The 12,232-nt window shown below is 38.8% G+C and overlaps 1 protein-coding gene across 34 annotated transcripts in view; it reads right to left on the bottom strand.

Annotated features, from left to right (window-relative positions):
• Positions 1 to 12,232, bottom strand: part of EPB41 (erythrocyte membrane protein band 4.1) — a 165,306-nt gene that overhangs the window by 46,257 nt on the left and 106,817 nt on the right. For 9 of the 34 annotated variants that reach the window (XM_050932481.1, XM_050932489.1, XM_050932476.1 and 6 more), the window contains 7 exons: positions 11,134 to 11,259; positions 9,095 to 9,306; positions 6,359 to 6,415; positions 6,201 to 6,242; positions 5,292 to 5,354; positions 2,026 to 2,205; positions 276 to 326 (listed from right to left, as the gene is read on the bottom strand). In XM_050932481.1, coding sequence (XP_050788438.1) covers positions 276 to 326; positions 2,026 to 2,205; positions 5,292 to 5,354; positions 6,201 to 6,242; positions 6,359 to 6,415; positions 9,095 to 9,306; positions 11,134 to 11,259 — 731 coding nt within the window. The remainder of the gene's footprint in view (positions 1 to 275; positions 327 to 2,025; positions 2,206 to 5,291; positions 5,355 to 6,200; positions 6,243 to 6,358; positions 6,416 to 9,094; positions 9,307 to 11,133; positions 11,260 to 12,232) is intronic. The other 25 variants (XM_050932478.1, XM_050932483.1, XM_050932485.1 and 22 more) reach the window with 15 other exon arrangements.

The raw sequence follows: 12,232 nt of genomic DNA, 5'->3' as shown, positions 1-12,232 counted from the left end.
CTTTCGTAATTGTTTTTCTTTCCAAATACACGGTTACATCTTCATGCAGCTTTTCAACCAGCCATGCGCCGAAATAAGCAAATTGAAAGCTGCAAAAGCTGCAGCAGTGCAAATTTTTTAAGGTGTTAGGTCAGGAAGCTGTGAGATATGAAACTACTTAATGTTGCCCAAAAAAAAAAAAAATGTTACTCAGCCGCTGCTGTTGAGTTTTTGCTTAGTGCCATTATAACAGCAAAATTCTGGTTCAGAAGCACATATCATAACAGCAGCTTTACCTCTGGCCCACCAACCCTTCTTTCAGAGGACAGGAGAGTGGCTTTCTTGACCTGGACATACACAAAGTGTGTAAAGTTCAGTTGTCTTGTAATGTAAGATATAGGAATAGTAGAAAGATAACCCCGTATAGAATGCCATGATTTTTGCAACAGCAGCATAATGGTACATCAGCAAAAAGAATTACATTACATACAAATTTATCTTCCTTATACATTTGATAATAATGTGAAGGCAAACAAACACTATTCATGTGCCTTTCTGCAGGTGTCTCATGTTATGATCATAAATCATCTTCACTGAAATGCCATTTTCAGAAGGACCATGTCACAGGTGTTGGAACTTCCAGAGACAGGTATCACATAGGGCTGGCACCACCCTTAGTACAGTGTTACAGAATTGCTAACAAACCACTGTAGTTGCGGGTTGGTAAGCACACACTATCCCCTCTGCCCCATCTTGGGAAATACTCTTACAGGTGGAGACCCCTGTATCATCTCTACTGGAGAGAATCCTGCAGAAAGGTTTCTTAAAATAAAGTTCAGTGATCAAACTGTTAAGTGGCTTCATGTGTAACAAATTAACTGGAAACTTCCTCCTCCTCCCCCAAGATTATTCCATGTTACAAGTTCCACACTTGCATGGTTTAAAAATCAAGCAAAGAAAAATAGTCTCCACAGCAACTGGTGGCAGGGCGAGGGGAGCAGATCTATGGGAAATCCTGGGCCCACTGAAACCAGTGAAAGTTTTGCCATTGATTTCAATGGAGCTAGGATTTCACTCCGTCCCTCCCTCCAAGGCAAATAACTATCATTGTTCAAAAAGTTGTAATTATTTTGATCTAGGAGCTTTAATTATGAGTTAAGTAACAGCAGTAGTAATATGACAAGGTCTATCCCAGTAAGATACTGACTACCAGTAAGGAAGAGACTAGACAGCAGACTGACTGATCTCTTGGCTTCTCCAGCTTACTTACTGACGAAAAGTAGTAAAATTCTTATGAAACTAAAGAGGCGGCCTATGAATGTGCATGAACTGCTACAAATATGGATAACACCTCCCTAAAAAGCAATTATGTTTCTACCAAGCCAGGGCCCAACCCCTTGTATACCCCTGTGCCCGTGTTAGTAAGACATCCCACTGGAATATGGGTACACACAGGCAGTTCCTGATGCAAGATCAGGGCCGAGTTACATACAAAACTCTCTTAACAAGGCTCCTCTCTGGCTTATCAAGCCTTGTGATTTTTGGTTCTTAGAGGCACCATCCAAAATATTTTTTTCCCCCCTCCATGGCTTGTGATAATATCCTTGAAGCTAAAATTTAAAATTACAATCCACATCAATTTTGACATTTTCCATTTTGAAAGATAGACTTACCCCCATCTGTTTTTTGAATAACCCGGATCCCAACATAACTATTTAAGTCTGTGCTCTTGTAATGTTGAAACTGATAGCAAGAAAACAAAATTCTAGTGGCAACATCAACTAATGTTGCTACAAAGTCAGATAGGAAGCTCCAATATTGTTTTATACTGTATCACATAAGAATTGTGACTTAAGCTAAAATAAATGAATCCCTCAGCAACGTTGTTCTTAAAACCCACCAAAAAAGACATCTGAAATGTTCCCAACCAGAAATATAACATGAGCCAAGTTTAGTCCTCCACTATTTAAAGATGTTCCTTTAGCGTCAGTATTTAGTTGCTACAATATAAAAATCAATCAATACCACATTTCATAAAGTACTCACTCCTTCCACTCCGGTGGGGACCTGTCCATTGACGTTAAATGTTCTGAAGGGGGAGTGAGTAGACAGGCGCTTATCCCATTCACTAGGCCGGGACTCAGGGACGGACTCCATAAAGTTCTTCTTCAGCTCACTGATGTTAGCATGATGTTTCTTTATTTCTTCTTGAGTTTTATCTAGTTCCTATGATTTAAAAAACTCAAATGAAGATGCACATAAAAAGAGGCCATTTAAAATTGCCTGTGCTGCCAGATAGCAAGCCGCACTCAAAGTTGTTGCTAATTTCCATTAATTGTGCTCACCCTAAACATACAAGGGAATATTCTCCTTCCCTTTATTCTACTCTTGGATTGAGGGACAAATTTTAATTAAGTGGAAGATGTCTGCCCCTCTAGCAGTGAGACCTGACATTAGTCACCTTTTACTTCAGCAAAATAGATTATAGTCAAAACACCTGGATTTTTACCTAAAGAGGATTTAAAATATCAAGGTACAAAAGTAAAAGAACCCCGACAATTTGATTTCATATCCTTCACTGCATGTTTTCCTCTTTTGTTGTTCTTCCATTAACCCTGAATAGCTAAGGGCAGCTCACAGATGCTGTTAACATTCTTAAGAGTTTGTTTCTAGTTTCCACTTCTTCCCCTCCTGTATGAAATTATCTTTAAAAAGCAACCTCATAACCTTCTTTGCCCACAGCTCATTCTTTCCAGGAACTATACCAGTGGTTTCACACTAGTGAACAAAATGTGAGAGGAGAAAACTAACTGAGCATCTACTTCATGTCAGAGTAACCAGTGCACCCAAGCTAAAACAATACGGGTATGGAAAATGTTAACTCTCTATTCTGTGATGCCAGGTTACAGCATAAATGCACAGACTTCAACACAAGTCCACAATTCAACTCTCTCATTGAAAAACAGCCTCGCCTTGCAAGTAAAAACAGAGTTTGTTTAAAACAAAGCCTTTTGAATAAAATAGGCTTAAGCCTATTTTAATGAAAGACATTTCAAGACAGTGCAAAAATGGCATATTTGATTTTGCAGATTACATTCTCTATACATTCAATTGTTTTTCAACCTACTAAGTCACTAACTTACACAAGACTAGATTGCTTGCATTTGCTTTAAATTAATACCTGCCAAAAGAGCCTACTCTGTCTGGTCACCCAGTCCCGCGACCCTGCAAGCTTACCAAAGACAGACTGCCTTCAGCTAGCAGAGATAAAAGGGTGTTTCATTAATATAGTTCTCTCTTTTGGCCTATCCATGGGGAACCAATAGTTTTAGCTTTTGTCCCACATGAAAACATGGGATGAGTGCCTGCTAGTTAGAAAAAGCATGAAAACGACTGTTGAAGACTCCATGGTAAGCTCAGAAACTGGAATCAGCAACACAGGCAGAGGAGCCCTGCCACTGACTCTGGATTGAAAGAACACAAAGATCACTCCTCTTGTTTAGCCTGCCCCTGGTAAGAAGTACTTTGTTCACATTTGGACTTCCCCTGCCAGAATAGTATTAATGTGGAAGCTAAAGGTAGCAAGATGTATCCCATAGAAGTTTGAATTGCTTTTGTAAGCCTCTTTTAATGAAGAGCTCTAATAATTACACTTTTTTCCTGTTCCACCTTTTTATAAATTTATGAAGCACAGAAGTTCAAGATCTGAAGGAGTAACTGTTTTCAATAAAATAAAACAAAACAACATTTTCTAGAACATTTTCCCACACTCAGCCAGCCAGTCTTCTGGATTTAATCTGATCTGCCAAATACACAGAATAAAAAGGAAGAAACAATAGGCAACGCAACCTTTTTGGTTGCCCATTTCTAGCTGAGGGTCTGTGAACACCTGTAACAAAAGTGTTTTGGGTGGCAGGAGAAGGCAGTAAGATGTTGAGGAGGCTGAGGCAAAATGAAGTGCACTGGAGCACACAATACATGTGCCAGAGCCAAGTACCACACTAGCAGGAAAAAAGCATTTAAGACAAATTTTCATTGAGAATAGATAAACAGTTAGCTTATGCATGGCCTAAACAAATGGTGGGTGAAATCCTTGTTGCTTTCTGACTGTAGATGACTCCTGTTGACCATTTTACTGAAGTCCAAAAGCTTAAAATTGTAGCCGTCAGAAACCAAAAGCCGCAAAGCTTTAAATTAATATTTTAAAAAAGGCAGTTAGTACATTTCATTTTCAAAAGCAACTGCTGAGGAAACCCCTATCAGCTGCTGAAGCTGTAATCGTTAATAGAAACACAACACATAGAAAAAGTCAGTACCAGAAGCCACAAAGTGTCTTCCATAACAATGTATAAATATATGATTGGAACGTTCCAGTCTTCAAGATCCTGTTTGCATGTGAGCCCTCTAAATTTTAAGTTTCAGTATCTTAAAGCTGACTATCCAAGATCTACACCTGTGCATGAAATGACAGAAAACAACCTTGCACCCTCAGAATACATGACAACTGACAGTTGAGCAGTAGCATACTGAAGTGTATTCAATGGCACACTTCGCTAGGGATAGTAATTAAATCAGACACTAGGGGACTTGCTATTGACCACTGGTTTGTTCCAATGTAGGAGACCTGTATGTTTCCTAGAACACATTAGAACAGGAAAGTGTTTAGAGAAAAATTACAGCAACAATGATAGTAAATTCTATTGGCAGTTCTCTGAAAAGCAAAAAAAGGCCTCATCTAACATTATTGTGAACAAGCAATGGTGGCTTGAGCCCTCCTGAAATGGCATGAGCCCTTCGGAAGAATGCTGAACAAGACTGCTGTACAGTTTATACAGCTTGCAGCTTTACTGTCAGTCTCATTTGTATGCGCTCAATTGTGATTCATCCTTGATTCCATTCCCCTCTTTTTTTCCTTGTCTCAGTCAGGGAGAGAGACACACACTCTCTATATACTTGTATCCTGTGTGATTCATGTTATTCTGAGTTACCAGTGTAGAAATTCTTATTTGTGGACTGAAGGAAAAAAACATGCAATAAAGTCACTAGGACTCGAGAAACAGATTTAACACAGGACTATCCCAATCATATATTTTTCTGGTAAGTATGACAGAATGAAAACCGAAAAAGGTAGGAGAAATGACTGCACATCATCGTGTTTATTGTTGACACGCAAAAGCATATTTTTTTAAAAGTCTTCATGCAACAGCATGCAAAAACAAATTCAGCAGCAGAGGAGGAAGAAAAAGAGTTCAATAAAGAATGCAGAAGGTCCAGGCAAACGCAACTGAAATAAGCGTCAAGTTCATACAAACCTCCAACATTAAATTGCTATGCCTGATATAAATGTTTTCACCATCTAGTTTCTTTGATCTTTTCTGTGAAAATGAAAGAAAGGGGGAACAAAAAAAAGAAAAGCACAAAAAATTAAAATGTTGTTCTTGCGGGAATCGCAAATTGGCAAATAAAAAAAGTGAAATAAATGTTTGGAGCGCAGCATTGTGCCAATATGGGATGGGCCATAAACCACAAGAATGTTTGTAGAAAAGTCACCACCAAGAAATGGAGGACCTTGCTCATGAACAATGGAATAATGTAATGAGTTTCATTTAAAGAGACAGTTCCCAGAGTTCCATTGGCTAATTTGCATTGCTACAACAAAGGCATCCTGCTCTCAGCAAATAAAAGTGTTCAACATTTTCTATGGAAGACTTGCAAAGATTAAGACATTTTCAACTTCCTGATAATGAAGTGTGTATGGTGCTGCATTAAATGGTATTGTACGTGTAGTTTTTCCAATGCTTCCAAGCCTTTAAAAAGCATTTTATTAAAATGTGTAGTACAATTAATATACCTGAAATACCTTCAGCGTTTTACATATCTTCCCTGTCATGTACCCCATAAAACTATAAATGGGTAAGTTTTTGCATTTCCTGGAACGTTCAATGTACAATTTTCTTGTGCTTGTTACTAGCTTTACTTCTGTACAGAACTGTGAAACACAATTCATATTTGAAACAGAGGACATTTCTCACTAAAAAGTTCTTAAACAATCTCAGATTGCCCTTGGGACAAAAAGCTGAATCATTTTGAAAACAAGCAACAGATACTTGCAGATTAAAAATCAAAGCACATGAAGAAATTGGAGCACTGTCTTTTTAAATATATTAAGTATGCATGAGTGATATGGCAATTTTGCTTGGTGAAAGTGTAAAAGGGCTAACCTTCCTCATTCTGATCGGCTCTTCCTCTTTTTCTGCAGGCTGCTGTTTTGCAGTGATAAAAAACAAAAAATGTTGGTTCATTTAGTTATGCTGAACCTTCATTTTACAACCTTTTTAAAAAAATGTGAACAACCTAACTGATAATTATCAGCACAAACCTGGGGCTGGTCACCATTTGTGGTAGGCAATGTGACCTCGCTGTGCGTTTTCCCCACCTACATATAAGAAATAAAGTGGTAAAAACATTTCTTGTTAATAGATTTTTGGAAACCACTCAGTTTCAAAACACAGCTGAAATATTAAGTTGGTTCTCAAATGTGTTAACATGCAGGAATCAACATGCAGTCTTTTGAAGAGAGTTAACAAAACTAACAGTGACAATTTGTTAGTTCAACATCATGTTTCTAAAACTGAAAGTACAATTGAGACCAGTGTTTTAAAAGACCCCAAGAGCATTTATTTAATAGCTCCACCAAAGACAGGCTTTTTGTTTTAAGGATATTCGGAAGCCAGTGTTTCCAAAGGTTATCTACAATTTGATACCCCAAAGAGATCACTGTCAAAAGTGACATGTTCAAATTAATAGACATACAACTTTTCAAAGACAGAAAATAAAGATGTTCTTTCATGGTGATCATCTAGGCTGACCCCCTGTATAACACAGGCCATACACATGTCTATAAGTATGTATTTACATTTGTCAGCCAATTGACCTACCAGTAGCACTGGATCCGAGTCTTTCATTCCACATAACTGTGGAGCTAAGAACCAATATTTTCAAAGCTTTTTAAAAGTTAAAAGGAATTGAATTCATCCAATTCACATAGGCAATCCAGGCTGTAACAGAGATAGCATGCTTACATTTGATGGGCAGGATAAAGACCAAGAATCATTCAAATAAAACTGCATTGCCTGCTAGCCTATCACTGAAGTAACTTTGGAAAGATTACCTTGATGAGCCTGTTGAAATAGCAATACCACCACCACCATAATGCAGGAAGAATGTTGAAATGGGATAAAGTACAAATACAGGAAAGATCACAAAGATTGGTGGTCACAAGGCAAAAATAGTTATATATCCAAGGATAAAGGAACAGGTGATTAACCCAAGACTAGATTCAATTATGGAGCAGTTTACGAGCTTCTAGAGTCTACAGGATTTTACAATAATTCTTTCTACACCAAGTGCAAAGTAAACCTAATATTGTAACTACATGAAAAATCTGTCGGATAAATGAGGGACTGGGTGAATGGAATTATTTTAAACGCAAGCATTGTGTGGCATTAACCTGTTTTACAATGTTTCAATTATCTGCAAGACTCTATTAGTCTTTGGCACTCATCCTCAGTGACGCAGTGCTCCTGCTCCACGCCTTATGACAAAAAGTTCAGAGCTCTTAACTATTTGGCAATGGTGTACAGCCATTGACAATTTTAAACTGTGGTGTCATCAGTCCAAGTGTGGGTTACCAAAAGTTGTGTTTCGTTAATCATATAGAAGGTCCTGTTGACTAATTGATTTGTTCACCTCTCATGTGTGTTTTTATATACAGAGATATATAGCAAGTAGACTATGCAAGGAAGAGAGGCACCTATATATCAAAAGAAATACACTTAGTACTGTATGTTAAGGAAGCTACAAAGTGGTTAACACACAATGAAAATGTGACACTGTGATTATGGTTTTGAATTGTGGTTTTGAAGGGCCAAATTCACCAGTTTTAAGTGGATGCAACTTCATTAGAGTCAGAGATTGGCCAGATTTAACCAGGTCCAAATTTGGCCCTATGTTTCCGGATTGCCACCAGTTTTCTCCAACCAACAGGAATTCTTAATATCCCTACAGGGATTCCTTGAAGACTGAAAATAAAGATTTCTTGGCTTGTCTGGGGGGGGGTGGTGAGGATATTGCACTGTCTCCTCCCTTGTGCCTCAAGTGCTTATTTTATACATACTGATCTCCCATGGAATACAACTACATCTACCACACGTGACTTGCTCTCTATATGATGTAATAACAAGAAGAGTTTGACTCCCAACAAAAAATGGGGAAAAACAGAATGTACAATATTCAGAGTGACAGGAAGCAATTTTAAGTTTTCTACCCTTTCTCCACAATCCACACCCTCTCTCAAAATAAACTTTAAAATAATGTTGAAACACCTCTTCATATACTATTCTGCCTTATATTTTTATCTATCTATATTTTAGACAGAATACTCACAGAAGAACCAGATATTTTCACTTTCCAATTTTTAAGTAGTCCCACTTAATAGTATATTCAACACACAGTCTCTAAACAGTGTTTGAACAGTCATAAATCAACATTTTAGTCCAGCTGCCAGCCTGTCAGAAGTCCATTAACAGCTCTCCAGGGAAAACAAATCAATTAAAACAACACTTTACACTATAAATGCTGGAAGACTCTGGGCCCAATTCTTCTCTCACATGGTGTACATCAGGGGCAATTCAACTGAAGTAAAGAGCATTACTAGTTAACAAGAACAAATTCAGTTGTACATGGAGTTAATTCTCAGCGGAACATACCATTTTAAGCTGATCAAAGGGTAACACCGAATTTGTTTAAGACCATCCCTGAAAAAAAGTTCTGCCTTAGGTACAATTAAGACATGAAAATTGTAACATGCACTGTAGCATTTTTTGTGGTATCTTGAAGTTCAGGAAAGGTATTCTCTGGAATCACAACCAACTAGCTAGAGGGGATCCCATTCCCAGTCCACTGACTATACAGGGATGAGATACCTCTCTACCCCTTCCCATATAATGCAACATTGCCACTGGAGGCCATTTTAGAGCTAGCATTCCATATAAAGCAAAAACCACTTGCAGTCCTCACAAACAAACACTTTATGGTAATTCTAAGGCTAGCGTACCTTGGCCACTTCAGATGGTTCCATCTTCACCTTCTCGGGTAGCATTTCTTCATGCTTTCCCTCAGTTTCCACAGCTTCCTTCTCCACTTTAGAGACTACTACTATTTCCTTGGTATCTGATGCAGTTGGTGGGGTAGGTTCAGTATGTCTCTGAGCAACGGCTGGTGCAGAGGTGGGCTGTGGGCTTCGGTCAGGTGTAACTACCGTTACTGCTGAACAGGAAAAAAGAGTCAAGGCAAGATTCAAAATGCATAATGATTCTAGATCCCTAGGAAAATCTTCCCAGATTAGAGCACTGTAGTTTAAAGAGAAAAAAAAAAGGGGTGGGGGGATAAAGCAGCTTGTGCATTTAGTACAGAAAGGTGGAGGATATTTTCCTTATAGTTTTAACAACAGGCATTGTATAGAAAGTTAAAAAGCAAGCTTGCACTCTGCAAAGAAGCCACACCAGAAATACTAATTTACTTGTGACCCTGCAAGGAGTTTCTGGATCTTTCAAACACCATTGATATAAGTTCATCACTATTAAACCTTTAAAGTACAAACGTTTATAACTGTGATCATTTGTATTAACTGTACCATGAAGTCCCCAAACAGAATCTTTAGAAGTTTTTGAATCAGACATTGAGATTCTCCATCTCCTCACCATCTCTGGATCAGATTTATGCATTTTCTTTTGACCAATTAAAAATCACTAGGTATTTCGTTATAAAACTTTACAGACAAGCAGCAGTCTCGAGTTGGCTTCCAAAGCAGACTTCTACTTTTTAGGTCAGATGATTTTCCCTGCCACAAGAAGAGTAACTGATGAGGAACGATGCCCATCATTTCCCAGTTGGTGAAAGGTGCAGCACTGAACATATAGGCTTCAAACACGAGTCTGTCAGCAGAAGCGTGCCTCACGTACAAGCATCAGTTACATGCAAAACTCACCAAACTTCTTCCTTCCCCAATTCTAGCTTCTGAGCAATCAAGTTTCTAAAAATCCTTACATTTAGGAATAGGTGGCCAAACTGATCCTTTATGTCAAAGCAAGCCCCAAACAATTCACTAAGCAATTTCTATACCCACAATAACCTATTCATTTTTATGGTTGTCGAATTAAACTTCTTCCCATTATCTGAAATAATAAATTCAGTTTGACAGAAGCTCATATTCATGAAGTCAATTACTGGTTCAAATCAGGGGTGCTGGAACATTTTTAACAGTGGGGGTGCTGAAAGCCAGCCCTCTTACCCGCCTCTGCGCCCCTTCCTCCCTCCCCTGAGCTGGGGCCAGGAGCAGAGCCATGCCTCCAGGAGAACAGGACCAAGACAGAGGAAAGGGGGCTGAGGTTAGGGCCGGCAGCTGGGACCCAGGGCTCGCAGCCCATGTGTGGGGCCAGGAGCTGAGCCCCACCTAAAACCTGGGGGTGCTGCAGCACCCCTCCACACCCTTAGTTTCTGGGCCTATGGCTCAAATAGGACAATACACACTTGATACTTTGTCCAAGCTAATACTAATTTACTACGGTTCACCCAGCTAGACCCAAGACATCAGAAATTTTCAGATTTAAGGATCATAGTCTGTATGTTTAAATAGGCAAAACAGGGATTAGAGGGTATCATTCAAAAAGGTATTAAAATGCTTTTTGTCTTTGTCTATAAAATAAAATAGACAGAAATACTGTATGTATTTGACCAACACAAATAGCAAACCAAGAGAAAAATGCAAGAAGACTGCAAACATAATTTTACTGGTCATCAAGTGCACAAATTTGTTGATACTGAAGTTTACTTAATTTTCACACTGTTACATATTAATCCAAGATATCACATCTCAAAAAACACTTCTCCTACACATCAATAAGTGCCTAGTATTGACCTGGCATCCTTTTGGCACAATCTCATCTAGCACCACTGCCTTGACACTGCTTGTACTGCAGAAGTGACAACAAACATGGGAGAAGTTGTACGTGGTAGCTGTGAGATAGCAAAAGAGTCAGTCTTAGTAGAAGGAAAAGTAAACCACACGGGTGTGAGAAGCCATCACAACTGTACCTGACTCCTTTTGGACTGGTTCCAGAAATTTGGGTTCTAGTTCTAGATCTTTCATCATCATCACTTTCTCTTCCTCCTCATCTTTGTCTATTGGGCGTATCTCAATATTTTCAAGGACATGTATAACTAAAAAAATTATGCATTCATTAAAATGCCACCTCAAAGACGGCATGGAAAAGGAGAAGTTATCAAGAGCAAGCTTGCAAGAACAATCTCTCTTCAGGAACCTTGTCTGAATATCAGCACGCAGAATTATGATATTAATTTTTTGATGCTTTGGGATAAGAGGACAGGGGGAGAGAAAACAGAATTCATACAGTTTCCTTTGGCAGCCTATAATTACTTATCTGATGTATCAAATACTAATTACTCTGATTACGAGGTTATACTTAAAATGTATTTCTGTACCTAGCATAATATCCGCTATAGAGGGACAGCTTGTTATGGATAATAATGAAGAACCACGTACTATGAGAGTGGTCAGGCTGAGAAAGGAAACAAACAATTAACTCTCAGGTGTGCACGGATTCAGTGCCTAGGAGGCAACATGTTCACAAAAGTCCATCTCAACAGAGCTAGGTGGAGAAATCGTTACAACTGGGCAATAGCCATGTGCATGGTTTTGGAGGTGTAGTAAGCCACTACTGTGACCCACAGAGGTGCATGTGATGGGATCAAAGAGTGGAGGGAATAGGTACCTTGCAAAGACTGGTTGATGGGAGAACAAAGGGATGATTTCCCTACAAAGGGAAGAAGAAACTCTGCTGATGTACAAAACTGTGGACCATGTGATCCAGACATAGCTGGCAGGTTGGAAGTGCAAGGCTCTGAGAAACTAGTTTTGCCTGACACACTGCAGTAGGTAATACCTGGATATTCTGTAATTTATCACAGAGCTAGTTTACTAGTTTAATCAACCCTTTCTACAGTATCCAAGTAGGAGATATTTCTACTTATTTTACATTTTATTTTATTACATTATGTTGGTCTCCAACTTCTGTAATTTGCCAATAAAATCTGCCTTTAAGACAAATGGAGGTTTATTTGAAGCAATGGAGTGGCTTGGAAAGAGCAACTGACTCCAGGGGAGACTGAATCA

The sequence above is a fragment of the Gopherus flavomarginatus genome, chromosome 22 (assembly GCF_025201925.1).
Source record: "Gopherus flavomarginatus isolate rGopFla2 chromosome 22, rGopFla2.mat.asm, whole genome shotgun sequence".
Taxonomy (NCBI): Eukaryota; Metazoa; Chordata; order Testudines; family Testudinidae; genus Gopherus; species Gopherus flavomarginatus.
This window is presented reverse-complemented; position numbering and strand designations above follow the sequence as displayed.